At 37.5% G+C, this 16,173-nt stretch overlaps 1 protein-coding gene across 6 annotated transcripts in view; it reads left to right on the top strand.

The window, feature by feature from the left end:
* LOC134528518 (intersectin-1) overlaps positions 1-16,173 on the top strand; it is a 132,824-nt gene that overhangs the window by 31,209 nt on the left and 85,442 nt on the right. For 5 of the 6 annotated variants that reach the window (XM_063362210.1, XM_063362209.1, XM_063362208.1 and 2 more), the window contains exons 14-20: positions 756-912; positions 1,620-1,711; positions 3,226-3,407; positions 5,928-6,036; positions 10,213-10,411; positions 12,559-12,728; positions 14,302-14,442. In XM_063362210.1, coding sequence (XP_063218280.1) covers positions 756-912; positions 1,620-1,711; positions 3,226-3,407; positions 5,928-6,036; positions 10,213-10,411; positions 12,559-12,728; positions 14,302-14,442 — 1,050 coding nt within the window. The remainder of the gene's footprint in view (positions 1-755; positions 913-1,619; positions 1,712-3,225; positions 3,408-5,927; positions 6,037-10,212; positions 10,412-12,558; positions 12,729-14,301; positions 14,443-16,173) is intronic. The other variant, XM_063362207.1, reaches the window with a different exon arrangement.

Genomic DNA, 16,173 nt, shown 5'->3' with positions numbered 1-16,173 from the left:
GCCGTAACAGCTGACCGAGTACAATGACCTTATCCGCGTACGGCGCGCTTTTGACGGTAAATTTCCATCAATTTGCGGGTTTTTTTTTTAATTTTTTACTGTGATGCAATGTGTATGTAGCCCATGTTTGTTATAAACGCTGCAGGTTAAGACTGTATTTTAATAAACTTTAACGTATTTCTTACACTTTTCATATTTAACTTTTTTTTTATTTTTCCCCTCATTTTTCACGGTTTCTGAAATCTGTACGTACAACCGAGGTGTACGTACGAACCGGGGGCCGTACGAACGAGGTTTGACTGTATTGATTTCGATTATTAATCAAACTTTATCTTGATTATTTTAATAAATTAAATAATTTTATACACATAATTATATTAATATTGAATACTGAGTATTTACCTAAAAATTTATTTGACTGAAATTAAACTTTATCAACCATTTTAATAATATATCTTAAGTCCTTTTATTTTTATTTCTTTAAATTATTTGCACACAAAATTAGTTTTTTTTTACACCAAGTAAGTATAACTTTAAACACATGTACATAAGTACACGCACCCATTTTTTCCCTATGAATTTATTTTTTCCTTAAATAAGTAATATTTTGAAGGCAATAGATTTGGTGGTAATTGAAGATTTATTTTAAAGTAGGGTGTCATTTTTTTTTATACTGATAGTGTACTGTGTATATTTTTGCAAATTTGAAGCATCGGCACGTACATGATATTATTTGAAATTGTATTTTTCATCAGGTGCTGGAAATAAAGGGTGTCCCCAACAAGAACAAAGACCCCACGGACTTCAGTGCCTCGTGGGGGAACAGCGGCTGGAACGACACGATAGAGCCTGCCTGGGACGCCGCTACGGAGTCTTCGTGGCCGGCCGCGGAGGACTCCACCACCGCCGCAGGTAGAGCCGTGCTTCTCGGTGGAGCCATCCACACAGTCTCAGTCTCGAGGAAGAGATTTGTTAAGGGGGTGCCTCCCATTTCAGGTCATGATTTTATATTTCGTCGGCTTATTTCTAAAATCCTCGTGAGTCCAGATTTTCCCAGTTTTATATCCCGGATGTGTTTGGTGTATTTTTTTCATTTTTTTAATAGTGCATATGCTGATAAAACCTCGTAATTCAACTCTACTTAGTCTCTTTCCTATTCACAAATTATTAAACCTCATATCTTTGTCAGTCGAAGCTCATAAGTTCTCCTGTAAAATTGACTGAAATGGAGTTACGAGGTTTCAGAAGTAAGCCGACGATTTGTATTAATCACAGATTAACTTAAAGACTTTTTCAATTGTTGAACTTCCACGAAATTAAAAATATATACACAGCGCATACTTTTTTTGCGTAGTTAGCTGCAAAAAGTTACATTTTTAACGTTTTTGGGTTGTACAAATAAGAATAATTTAATTGATTGCAGAACTGAAACTTTTTTAGGTTTAACTGCAATGCCATTGGCTACTTCAAGAAATGGTTTGAATTTCTTTTCAGAAAATATTAATTTATTTTACTTGGCATTTCAAAATTATCATTTTTTTTTTTTTACGATTTTGACAGCCAAGAACATGAAATGAGTTTTAATATGCTTAACTAAGATTTGTGTTTTATCTGTGCAGCAACTGATGGTTTTGTGAAGTATCGAGCCTTGTACGAGTTTGTGGCGAGGAACTCGGATGAACTTTCGTTCCAACCTGGGGACATCATTTTGGTGAGTTAACAGTCCTGGAGCAGTAACATTAAATAGTAACTAGTGAAAGTTTGCTCTGTTCATTCATTTTTCCAAAACCAGTACAGTGTCAAGTGTGTTGTGTGCCTTCATGTTTGATATGATATGAGAAAAGGTAGATTTCTTTCTACTCTCGTCATCATTTTTGTGACCTTGATAATGAACTGTATAGTTAGTTGTAGCTTCTTAATTGTTACAATTTTTTTGTGTATTTTACTGCATAATATTTTGTATGTAATGTGCGGTATCTCATCATTTGTCCCCATCATATGTGCCTCTAGTGCATAGACCTATTTCTGGACAATGCATGGAAATTTGGAGGTGTACCGATTCAAATGTGCATTCGTTTGAATCTGCTTCAATATAGCCTTATCAGTAAATTTGGGCCATCAATAGATAAAAAAGTATGTAAACTACAATTAATGCTAAACAATCTTATGATTTATTTATACATTTATTTATATTAGTATTGATTTAATTAATGATTGATTTTTGTATTAGATATTTATTCATTTATTCATTTATTTAATTATTATAATTGACATTTATTTTTTATTTGCCATTTATTGAAAAATAGGTTTATTTATTTGTTTAGTAAATATTTTGATTTATTTATTGATTTATTACTTCTGGTCGGTTTATTTATTGTTTTATTTATTCAATGCTTTGTTTATTGATTGATTGAGATATTGATTTATTTTATTTATTATGTGATTTTTATTTATAAATTTTTTTTGTATATTTATTTGTTATTGATTAATTTTTTTTATTATTTATTTATCGGTTGAGTGTCTGATTGTGAGTGATTGATTGATGTTTGTCACATGCCCACCAACAGTTTGGGAACTTGGGTACGATCTACTGTAATGATAACTCACGTGGGCTCTTACAACGTTCCACACGCCGATAGGTAGTCTTATACTCAACACTTGGTTGGGCGAATAGGAAAGAACGCAAAGTATGCATTGCACTGCATTTCGTGACACGTCCCCCATGTAATAATTACGACTATAAAAGTAAAACTGTAAAATGCCTTGCCGCAGGACCGGTTCACTGAGGAGGGTCCAGGCCACCTTCGTGGACGGACGATAAGTTCGCGTCAGCTACAAAAGTTCTGATGGGCGGATTTCTAATGAATTAAGTAAATCAGCTAGGCCCCCCGAGATAAGCTCCAGGGGTAAAAACTAACAAACCAAATTGGAGAGAGTATGAACAGAGGTACGAAGATCGGTTAAGACAAACGGTGTTTGAAGTCCCCGGAGTGCGGAGACGATGCGAAGCGACATGGCCGCCGTAGGTAGTTCATCGGCGCAAAACGTGCCGAGCTGCAAGAACCGTGATTACTGTTTTGTATGAAAATGTTGGTAAAAATTGATTTGTGCGTGTGTGTCTGTGAGGTGTACGACTCGGGGAAAAAATTTCAGGGTTTGGCAGATGACGGACGGATATTTGTGCTCTTGAGGGAGACGGAGACGTGTGCTGTGCGTCCGCCGCAGGTGCCGGTGAGCCAGAACGCGGAGCCGGGCTGGCTGGTGGGGGAGCTGCGGGGCCACACGGGGTGGTTCCCGGAGTCCTACGTGGAGCCCCTGGACGGCGCGGTGCGGCTGGAGAGGACGGGCGCCGAGCCGCCCGCGTTCCCCGGCGACGCGGACACCCTGCAGGCCAGGCGGACGCTCGAGTGAGTGCCCAGGTCACGGGCGGGCACAGGGAAGTTGCGATTGGTTCGTACGCCTCCGCAGCACAGCGAAACCTCGTTGTGTTCGTAAATATCAACAAACAGTAAAATAAAAATATTTAAAACTAATAAATGTCATAAATGTTAAAATAAATAAAGATTTCAGTGTTAAGAGGCCGAGAAGTGTCAACAAGGCAGAGATGGGTGCCATTGGTTCTGTACTCAGTGGCGTAGCAAGCGGGTGGCAGGGATGGCCCCCACCAGGGGCGCCGGAGCAGGAGGGGGCGCCGCCACGACAGTTTCGCGTTACTGAATTCCACCCCCCCCCCCCTTCACCCCCCCTTCTCTTTTAATCCAAGAGGGAGCACCATTTTCAATTCTGACCAGTGGCACCAGTCACCTTAGCTACGTCACTGTCTATACTGCAATCTGTGCGTGAGACAGACTGAACACGGTATCGCAGCGATATCGTCGGGAAAGTTAGGAGGAACACCCCGTGATTCCCCAGGTGTGTGGTTCGGGGAAGCGGGGGAAAAAGATGATCGACGGCCAAGCCGGTGTTCCAATCTGTGTCCCCTGAAAATGGGAGTCCGTTTTCATCCGAGCTAGCTGTGTACTTGTGTTGGCGAGGCGAGGTGCTAAGTCTTACTCTCAGTAGGTTTTTTTTTTCTAGACATGATTATTACTTACGATTTGTCTGTAAAGTGCATCATGTCTGTCTAAATTAGACTATTTTGGTGAAATAAGTATTAACAAAAATTTTATTTCCATACTTGTTAAATAATAGTTTTTTTTTCTGAGTAAAGACTATGTATAAAATTAAAAACTATAACACCAAAATCTCGTGTTTTAAAAATTAAATTTACCTTTGTATAAAACCATAAAACCTTGTTCATAATAAAATTATCATATATAGGATAGGTCTTCAATGTGGCTGGTTTTGTGCTACTTAACTCAAGGTGTCTAAAGGTCTTGGAAGTCACGAAAAAATAAATAAAGTGGAGGACTTCCCACGGAAGTCTTGAAAAATCCCACAATATAAACAGTAGCTGTCCTGGAAGTCATGGAAATTGTAATTTCCAGCAGACGTCCGACTTACATTTTGTTTTTAATAGCCTCACTTCAGTTTACAGTTGCCCATCAGATATGAATACGTAGTTGGTACTGACCACTTAAATCATGAGTGTTCTTTCTGGAGAGGTTTTAGCTTTCTGAATTAAAAAATATACACGTTCCTGCAAATAGTTGATCCATTCTATATTATGTTTAACCGTGATTATAAATTATGTATAAAAAAATTTGTGAAAACAAGAAAAACATATTATTTAAAGGTCTTGAAAAAGGTCTTGATTTTTTTTCCCACCGGTATTCGTAGGTATCCTGTTAAAACTAGTTTTGTTAAAAAAAGTGTGGTAAAACTGTATACTGTATAGTAAAATAAATTCTCATTGGAAAATAACCTAAAGGTATATCAGTGTGACATAACAATTCTGTTGGTGTAAAATGTTTTGATAGCAAATTAAAGCCCCCATGAGAACATGCTAAGTAAAAAATGGGGATAAATGTTGTATGAAAATTTATGTACAGTTGAAGAGCTTTTAATTAGTTTTTAGAGTAGTTAAAATATTAGTATCTCATAAGTCATAAAACATAAAACTATAGTACAAAAATTTCCATAAGCAAAAATTAGTTTAAAAAAAAAATGCCACTAAAGTAATGAATAAAATACATAAGTATCATTCAAATGTATGAAAATGTAAATGTTACTGTATGTATCTTCAGTTTCTTTTGAACTGTTGTCATATGTTGTGAAGAACTTATTAGCCTAACACACTGTGAATTTATTCAGTCCAGAAAACTTGTCCACTTGTTGAGCAAAATTACGTATCGGGAGGTAATGTGCTGCAGTTGTGAAAGGTTGTTAGTCCAAGTAAATAGTTTATTGTAAGACAGGAATTTTTACATGACGTCTAATAAATCAATGAACGCCAGCTGCACGCACGAAAAAGGATGACTCATTGTCCTGTTACGCACATTGTCCCATTACGCTTTGTCCCGTTACGCTCATTGTACGCCTGCACCGCATCTATCTCTCTTCCACTCGATTGGAACAACCATCGATTTGACTTTTTCGAGGCACATTAAACTTGAAACACTCCCATTCGTTTCCTACTTGTCCTATCATCGTCTTATCCTTAACAGAATAACACAGATTGGAAGAAGTTAAATAACAAACATGTATAAAAGTTATAGTAAATAATCTGTTCGTTAAAGTAAAAAAACATTTTTGAATTAATGAGTGCAAATAAAAGTAAATTTATCAATTAAATTATATATTTCATTTCACTCCTTCTTTGTATCCGTAATAAATAGTTATAATTCAATAAAAATGAATTTATTTTTATTCATAAAAGAATGAAATCATTTCATCAATGTTTTGTTATGACGTCACGTTAAACTATCGTCCGTAAACCGACTTTACAGACAACCAATTTTTTTTGAAACATTTTTTTTTTCCACTAGGGGAATAGCAGAGGTTCCTGAGAACGTCAGTGACAACGGCTCGGTGGCGGAGGTTATTGGGGATCTCGGACCACAAGTGCCGGACTTGGATAGCCCTATACTAGGGCAGGTGAGTGCTCAGCATATATTTACTGCAATTGTGGCAAGAAAATATTTGATTTCGTTGGTAAATTGTAATTCAATTTATCAGCCATTATGTTCCGAACATGAAGATAACCACAGGAGGGCACATTAAATGTATTGTTGCCAAAACTGGGCGTACACAGTTTGAATATCTTGTTTTTAATAAAATATGTCTGCAAAATCCATGTTCATATGCTTCGATTGGAAACCTTATTCCAATTTTTATAGAAATATTTATATAAGTACAGTAGACTACCGATTATCTGGATGCATGTTATCCAGTTGCGGGTTAACCCCATGTTTCACTTCCATAAACCATAAACACAAAATTTATTTTTTTATTTTTGTTTTATTGATGTGACTGAGTATTTTGTTTATTTAAGATGAAAAACACTGCCAAATGTAGTGCGTACAAAAGGTAAGTGTTAAAATTAGTGATGGTTCGAATCCCATTTTTCTCGAATCCGAATCTCGAATCCGAATCCCAAACAGTACCTCGAATCCACCCCTCGAATCCGAATCCAATTCTCAAGGGTTAATTATAAAATAATTTATAAGTTAAGAGAAAAAATTAAACAGTATGCAGAATTATTTAACCCTTTAAATTTTTATTTAAAAAAACAAGGATTTTGACACTGTCTGGATCAAGACAATTCCTTTTTTGGTCACATATGTTTCCTGCAGTGCTGAACAAACGTTCAGATAACAGTCGCAGGTGGTGAACACAAATATTTTTTGGACAGTTTATGTAGCCTGGGTGAACACGCAGACTGAGTTTTCCAGTATTCGAGAATGTTTATTTCTGGGTTAACTGTAGGATCACGTGAGAATCTGATAACTTCATCAATTGCTGTAGAAATCCGACTTGGTGGATTTAAGGCATTCAGGCATTATCTGCGAGTACAGTGATTCATGTATCCGCGGAAATCGGAAAACGAAATTTAACATCCAACGGAACAATATTTTTTAGTTACCAACTTTACATTTGTTTTAAGTCCCAAATGAAGGTAAACGCTTTCCTGAAATATTTCATGGAAACTGAAAGGTGCCATCTTGGCTTCAATGGTTTTAGGCCATAAGATATATTGTCGTGCGTCTTTTAAAATTAAGCCTCACTAAAGCATAGTGATTAATATGCCCGAAGTTAAAAGTGACGGGGTGTTTTCTCTAGTTTACCCATTAAATTTTTTTATATTAATATTAGTTATTTTTTATGTTGCTCAAAATGATTGGCTAACAAATTCATTGGTTGGCCATCATGGAATTCTCAGATAATACATATTTTAACGTTGGTAGTCTACACAAACCAAACTTGGTCCTAAAAAAATTCATAAATAGAACGTGTATCAGAATATTTAAAATTGAATTGCGATTATAATAATAATTGTATAATGTATTAATTTTTGTCATTCATTATTTCATTGTTATTACTACATGTGCGACCGTAACTTGTGATGAAAGTCTGCATTATTGTTGTACATATTACTAAGTAACAGTAAGTTATTTAAAAAAAAAAAAAAAAACAAGATTCATATTTAGTCTAGATCCTAAATGTGCTTTATTTTATTTTTTAGCATATTCTGAGAATACATATGTGATTTATGCCTTATTTAATGCCAATGTAGCGACAATGCATCCATGTTCATGAATATAAAGTAAGTTTCCCAAATCAGTACATGCTTCATAATTTTTTTTATATAATAACGAATTAAAAGTACAATACAGTAGAACCTTGTTATTCCGTAATGCGCTAATTCGGGAATCGGATAATCCGGGACGATTTAAAAGAGAAGAAAAAAAAAGAGAAGTAAAAATTGTCAGCGCTTAAAATTAACGTTACGCGGGCCGGCGGCCGGTAAACACTACAAGCCATTGCGTGGGCTGCCAAACTCTACAACGCTGTTTGTACCGACCCTTTGTGTCGCCTCCCTTTCAGCTGTCACATTTGTCACACTTTTTTAACTTGAGGGGGATGTCCTGACTTCTGCTTCCCGTCTCCCTTTGTTTGTTGCGCCTGGCGAATGACGTGTCTGGCTGGCATTCGGCTGTACGTGGGGTAGTGGGGGGGGGGGGGGGGAGGGTGGTGCAAGGTCAGCACGATCTTATCTTTCTTTCTTCGGCTGTTGTAAATGACCGGAACTAATGGCTAGGCAGACTTACCGTGAACGGCCTTAACCCAGCTGCACGCCGGTGTCAGAGAAGCTTGACAAGACCTTCCGGGCTTTTAATCGATAGTCCATGAAATTCGGTAATCCGTGATTATCTCGGTCCTGACCATCACGTATTAACGAGGTTCTACTGTACCTCAATAGGATGTGTTCCAAGGAAAACGTAAACAGGCCAAGTAAATTGTAAGCATTTAAGTTTTTAAAGTACTACATTTACATCAATATTTTTCCTCGAATCCCGAATCTTTTCACTCGAATTTCGAATCTTTCGAATACTAGAGATTCGGTGGGATTCGAGGATTCGAGGATTCGACCGGCCCATCCCTAGTTAAAATGCATCATGAACTTCAAAACTGCTAGAACAAATTATAAACGTACTCTTGTAAGCCACTCGTGCTTGTGTTCCATGAGCCTTTGTGAACCGTGCTCAGCACGGCACAACTGTTCTATGATGGGACCAATTATTGGCCTGTGTAGTTTTAAGGCTACAGTTACAAGGCAGCATAATATTTTTTGGTCATATTCTTTACACAGTAATAATAAACGCAACAAGTACTTATTAATATTTAAAAAAAAAATTAAAAATTGCTTGGTTTTCAAAGGACTCAATATTTGAGGAAATAGAGTAACCTAAAAAATCCTACACTGATAACCTCTGAAGTTTACTAGGTAAATATTTTCTTCATACCTATCCTGTCACCATTCCCCAAGATAGTTGTACTTTTTTAACATGTAATTAGGTAAATAAAATTTCAATACGTATTGATTCTGGAAACTTAGTTCGTGAAACAACCATTTAAAGGGTAGAATATTTCACAACCTTAGTTCATATTACAAATTTATTGTACATTATTTTATTTTACCCTTGACATCTTTATTTTGATTTGAGGGGTATGATAGAGGTACTCTCTTGCAATTCGGATTCGATGGGTATAATCAAGGTACTCTCAGAAATTCAGATTCAAGGGGTATAATCGAGGTACTCTCTAAGATTAGGATTCGGGGGTATAATCTAGGTTCTCTTAAAATTCGGATTCAATTGGTATAATTGAGGTACTCTCAGAAATTCGGATTCGGGGGTATAATCTAGGTACTCTTAAAATTCGGATTCGAGGGGTTTAATCGAGGTACTCTCTTAAAATTCGGATTTGAGGGGTATTATCGAGGTACTCTCTGAAATTCAGATTCGAGGGGTACAATCGAGGTACTCTGAAATTCGGATTCGAGGGCTATAATGGAGGTACTCTCTTAAAATTCGGATTCGAGGGGTATAATCGAGGTACGTACTCTGTTAAAATTCGGATTCGAGGGGTATAATTGAGGTACTCTCTGAAATTCAGATTCAAAGGGTATAATCAAGGTATTCTCTGAAATTCGGATTGGAAATTCATATTGGAGAAACTGGGGATGTGACCCATCACTAGTGTTCCTCCACATGGCCGTCACTGGCGTTCCCCCACATGGCCGTCACTGGCGTTCCCCCACATGGCCGTCACTGGCGTTCCCCCACATGGCCGTCACTGGCGTTCCCCCACATGGCCGTCACTGGCGTTCCCCCACATGGCCGTCACTGGCGTTCCCCCACATGGCCGTCACTGGCGTTCCCCCACATGGCCGTCACTGGCGTTCCCCCACATGGCCGTCACTGGCGTTCCCCCACATGGCCGTCACTGGCGTTCCCCCACATGGCCGTCACTGGCGTTCCCCCACATGGCCGTCACTGGCGTTCCCCCACATGGCCGTCACTGGCGTTCCCCCACATGGCCGTCACTGGCGTTCCCCCACATGGCCGTCACTGGCGTTCCCCCACATGGCCGTCACTGGCGTTCCCCCACATGGCCGTCGCTGGCGTTCCCCCACATGGCCGTCGCTGGCGTTCCCCCACATGGCCGTCGCTGGCGTTCCCCCACATGGCCGTCGCTGGCGTTCCCCCACATGGCCGTCACTGGCGTTCCCCCACATGGCCGTCACTAGCAGGCGTTGCGTGCCGCCAGGGCGTGCCGGTGAGCAACGTGACGGCGGAGGCCCTGCACCCCTGGAGGGCCAGGAAGTCCACGCAGCTCTCCTTCGGCAAGGGCGACTGCATCGCGGTGAGGGAGCAGCAGGAGCTGTGGTGGTACGGGGAGCTGGACGGCGCCCAGGGCTGGTTCCCCAAGTCGTACGTCCGGCTCGCGGCGCCGGAGGGCAACCAAGGTGCGTGCCAGGAGGCTTGTTGCACACACGGGACTTTATAAATGCCGTTTTGTGTTTCTTACTCCACCAAGATAATTAGAATTTTTATCGCTACATATTTCTGATAAAGTAATTTGTAGAGACCTGCAAAATTCGCGGATTCATTTCGTGATATGCTGCAATTCAAATAATTACACCTTAGCGCTGCTTCTACCACTGGTTCACTGTTAATCTGGATTAATGATGGCCAATTTAGAGACCCCCGCTCAAAGAAGTGTCGAATCACAAGACACTCGGTCGACACGACTCACAAGTCAGCAGCCAATGAACAGGTGGCATTTGCTTGAGTGTGTAGAGTGTAGTAGAGTCTATCCTGGAGGTCATTGAACCTGCGAATTTTGCAGGTCTCTAGTAATTTGTAATAACTTGGTCTAAAACAAGTACATTTAGAACAATAAAAATAAATTGACGTGCATTTGATGTTAGGAAGTGATTCAATGAGAGATGCACAGTAAAACAAATTAAAATAATTTTTACTTACTATTCACTTTTGTACTATCTGTTTGTCCGGAAGTAACTACAATTTTGAATATTAAAAGATTACTTTTTTTTTTTTGCGATTTGAATTAATTTTAGGTTAACTGCTGCGTAATTCCATGATGTAACATGCATTTCGGTGCGGTAGGATGATTTAACTTGTATTCGGTGTTTTGCGGTGCATTGACATGCTTTTAGGTGTTATTTCCGTTTTATCCCAATTCACCATTTTATCTTGTCGGTATCAATCTATTGGGCAAGCTTCGAAGTGGTGGTTGTTACAAGCATCATATCTTCAAACTTGGACTAAGTAAGGAAGTAACATATGAAATTAATTGTAACAAATTATACTTTCACATTTAGCTGGACATTATTTGATTTATGAAATACAAAATGAAACCCTACCAACACTTCCAATGTGAATCTTGGTGATGGCAGGCAGTAACCAAATTTGAAAGCCTAGCATTAATGCTTCATTAAGGAACAAAGAAAAAAATTGTCATATCAAATTTGGTTTTGAATAATATTATTTTTATTCATCAAAAAAATGTAAATATTTCTCTGTCATTTGCTTAAGGTTACTTGTTAAAGTTGCTTTTCAAAGTTATACTTTCAGATATTTAACTCCTACCTGTTTTATCACATAATTGTTGCACATTTTATGTTAAAATAAATTTTTAATAGTTTGTGTGCTACAGTTGTGTTAGTTATATTTGAGGTTAGGTTTTTCATAACAATGAAAAAATTTGCATGGGAAGTGCATTTAATTATAAAGAGTATTCAAAGCCACACCAAACAATTTAAATTAATTGTTCATTCAACAATTTGTTTAAAAAAATAAATCTTTGATTACGTATATATCTGTGGTCATTCATGAGTCTTTTTTTCCATTATAACCTGTAAAAGAGAAAATAAAATTTTAAAAGTGTTTAGTAAGGGGTTTGAATAAAACACCCTACTGGTAAATTAAAAAAATTAAATATGCCGGAATCACTCTGCATCACTTTTCCGTAATTGATGAAAAGTTGCTTCCGCTGAGGCTGTTATGGGAATAGTCGCTCACTGTTTTTTGTTAACGGAAAACTACGGCCAGTTGCTGTTTCCATGTGGTTCAGCAGAAGGATTACCTTTAGTTTAAAGCCCACACTATAATTACTGTAACTATCACACTGTCCAACTGCAACTTGAAAACTGATCGCTGTTGCACAGTGCTTCGTCTTGTGAATTTAGGCGAGGTCATGTTTACTAGTTTCATAAAACGCTCTGAATCGTAACAGCGGGACCAAAAAAAAAAAACCATGCAACTTTAATGAGAGAATTTTTTACAAAATATTTTAATAATAATAATAATAATTAATTTTTTTCCCATTTTTTTACACTTTGTTAACAATATTCACTTAATTAACCAGGAAATATAGCACTCACGAAAGCAAGCTTGTATGTGAGTGCATCTAGTCACTTCAAATTACATGCAATATTTTGACGATTGTAAACATTTGTAAATGTATAATAACTGAAAATAAATATATAAATTATAACCTAAGAAACTTTACATAAATGCTGTAAATTAATCAGTGGGACGAAGATCCGATGAAACATGGAACTTGTGAACATTGCACGGTGTGTTTCAGAATACTACGTGGCCATGTATCCCTACCAGTCGATCGAGGCCGGCGACCTGAGCTTCCAGCAGGGCGAAGTGATCCTCGTCGTGAAGAAGGAAGGGGATTGGTGGACCGGCGTCATCGGCGACCGGCAGGGCATCTTCCCTTCCAACTATGTGCAGAAGGCCGAGATCGAGGTACGCAGAGTGTACTGCATTACCTGTCGCTTTCAAACTGTACGTGTTTGTAAAAACGCAGTTGAACACGTGTTTCCGAGTACATACATACCTTATTTACCAGCAGAAGTGTGGTCTTTGTGTATGGGCCGCACGTTTAATTTTGGACATAAAAATCTAACATTTTCGCCTTGAGGGTTGTTTTCGAATATTTCTGTCTCCTGTAGAATACAAGTAAAGTCTTAATGGTCCATGTCTCAGCTTATTGCCATGTAAAAAAACATGGCACTGATGTTGACCCTTGCCCCTCTTAATTCATTTTGGCCCTCATTTCTCCCCCTCCCCCCTTTTTTTCCTTACACATCACTACCTAAGAAAAAATCAAAGGAAAATAATACTATTTTTTTACGCCCAGTATCCCTACCATGGTATTATTTTTACCAGTGTGGTGTGAACTATATTGTAATGTTTATCATGCAAGGACTCGAGTCACATATTTCTGTGGTACATTATTTTGTTTTTTATCATTGATACTTTTGGTAACAAAATTTGTATGAGCATAACAGATTTTGTTGGTTTCATTTATTATTAGTGTCACTTCTCTGGTTCATTTTTCATATTACTAATTTCTCATGCCAGTGTACTTGTGATGTGTGATATGGAATATAGTGACACAATTTGTTGTTGCCTTTAAAGTGTATGTTAGCTATTGCGTAAGTAAGTATGTTCTAGTTTTAAACTTTCAAATATAACTTTTATTTATGCCCTTCCTCTGATCATACATTTTCTTGCATTGTGAAAATCTTATTCTGTAACCCCAAGTAATTCTCATATCGTACATTTTTTCCTCATTTAATATTGTTCCTCCATTTCACACCACATTTATGTGGTTCCAACTTCTGCTCCTATTGTATATAATTCAATTAATAATTTTAATCGTAGTTGTACTGGAGTTAAGACTGTTACAAAATAAAAACTACATTTATGTGTATGCACAACCTTTATCAAAGTTGTTTTGTATTTCTTGTACAATGCTTACTGTAAATGCACATGGAATAGGGCGTAAACATTTTATGAAATTGCATTCTTGAGATATTATTATGAGAATTTATTAGGTACCATATAAATGTTGTTTATAGTTTGACGTGTATGAACAGACAAATGCTCACCCATCAATATTACTTCGAAGAGATTTCTTCTACAATTTTCAAGAATACGAGGCAGCAATGGCTTTCTCTTCTACATACACTTCAATTCATTTGCCCATGAAGGTGATTTTTCTGGCCTGAAGAGCACCCAAAATGTTAACTTGTAATTGTAATTTTTTTTTTTGTGTTATAAAAACTGTATGAGAAGAATTCAGGTTGTATCACATTAGGCTCCAGGTTTTTTTCATTTTGCCCAGGGTGTGTTGTGTGCACTTGGACTAGTCAGTCCCGGCAGGAGTGGTTGGGCGTGTGTGTGTATTTATGTGTATGTTTGTTTGTGTGCGAGTGATTGGGTGTGAGTGTTTGTGTGTGTGTTTGTGTGTGTGTTTGTGTGTGTGTGTTTGTGTGCGTTTGGGAGAATGCAGCGACGTACCTCGGTGTTGCAGCAGCCGGCAGCGGCAGTCGCAGCCCAGCCGGAACCCGAGCCGGCCCAGTTCGCCCCCGCGCAGACGAGCGTGGCCTCCCCCCCGGCGGAGGAGCAGCCGCCCGTGTCACCGTCTCCCGTCGCTACGCAGCAGGAAGTCAAGGTAGTGCAGCGGGGTCCACCACAGCCAACCCTCAGTCGCGTAGGAATACATGAAGCTTTTTAAACTTAAACATTCTCATTCTTTTATAGATAATAATAATTTTTTTTTAATTAGTTTTGGCTCCAAGCTAAATTTTCTCAAATTCAAATCACAAAGGGTACCTTGAATCTACTCCTCATATTAAATTATAGGTTTCAAGGGTCTAAAAATAAAACCTATAACTATTTCAATGTTTGTTTCACAAATTTTTTCAGAATCAATACATATGGTAATTTTATTTATATAATTGCTAATCAAATAATATCTTGGGGAATGGTAGTACAATATATATGAACTGTCAGTGTTTAAGTTTTTAATTTACTAAATTTCCTCCAATGTTTTTTGTTAGACTCGCAAATCTTTAAAATACTAGAAATTCAAAGGTTTCGAGGTTTAGACTTGGTCTATACCTAATATTTACATGTTCATGATGTAGACATTTCTTTTGTGTCAAAAATGTTCCCTTCAAAAATGTTCCCTGACGTGCTAAACAAATAACCTCGGATCATTGAAGCTAATGGTAGCTGATACAAACTTTTCTTTGAGTGCTTCTTTAGGGATTAATAATGTAGTGAAACCTCATTACAAAGTACCTCACTGTAAAGGATTTCTCTCTTTAAAGTTTATTTCAGGTCCCTACAACATGCTTTACATTTATTAACCGTTCATTATAAAGTACTTTCAATATTAAGCAGTGGTGAGGCGTGGGTTGATTGCATGTGTAAGCAATGCATTAAACCCTTTTAACTTAAATTACTAAAACATTACGAACGTACTACTAGAAGACAGTTCAGAAAACTTATATGCATAAGGAATTGAGAATTTAGTTTTAGTAAAAAGTTTATAATGTTTATTTACTTATTTATTACGAGTGGATGTAAATCCCTGCCTTAGTAGGTGTAAACTCACCCTCAGATTTGACGAGCCTGGTGGTGACACGCTCTGCCAAATGGACGACACTCATCAACTTAATTCCCTGCGTCATGAAAGGAAAGCTGTGCACTTATGTTTTTAGTTCTAAAAATACCAAACCAGTGGTTTAGCCATGCAATGTGAAACCCCTATGTTTATGTCTTTTTACATTACAGTTATTTTCCTCTCATATTTATGTTTGTTCATTTTTCACTCATATACATTAAAATCGACAAAACACGTATTATGAACTTAGTAAATAAATTTTAAACTAAACTGGACAAATGTTTCATAACAGTTAAAGTTTGCTTGAAATGTTTTTACATTATGTACACAAGTAATTAAGCAACTTTGTTTACTAATTATTAACAAAATATATATTTAAATGGCTATTGTGTGTGGCAAAAAATTCTAATTATTTTTAAAAAAAATTTTGTACACAGTTCTTTGCTTAGTATATAAATATGCTTCAGTACATTATGTTCTTCATTTCAAGGCTAGGTTTCTAAGCTTGGGTTTATGTAACAGTTATGTGTACTTGCATTGTGTACTGCTTGCAGCTTTGATTTACAGGATTTTGCTCTAATCTGCTGATTTGTAACATACAGTAAAACCCTCTTAAGAAGTTTGAGGCTAAAATTTTTTGCTCTCTAAGTTCAAATAATTTTGTGTTCCACCTACAAATTAACGTAATTGACCCATAGTGAAATAATGCACAATAAATAAAAAATTTTTGCTATGGTGTTAAAACATTCAACCCTTTAAATGTATGTTTCACCA

Source organism: Bacillus rossius, chromosome 1 (assembly GCF_032445375.1).
Source record: "Bacillus rossius redtenbacheri isolate Brsri chromosome 1, Brsri_v3, whole genome shotgun sequence".
Classification (NCBI taxonomy): Eukaryota; Metazoa; Arthropoda; class Insecta; order Phasmatodea; family Bacillidae; genus Bacillus; species Bacillus rossius.
Note: the sequence above shows the minus strand (reverse complement) of the source record. Positions and strands in the feature narration are given on the sequence as shown.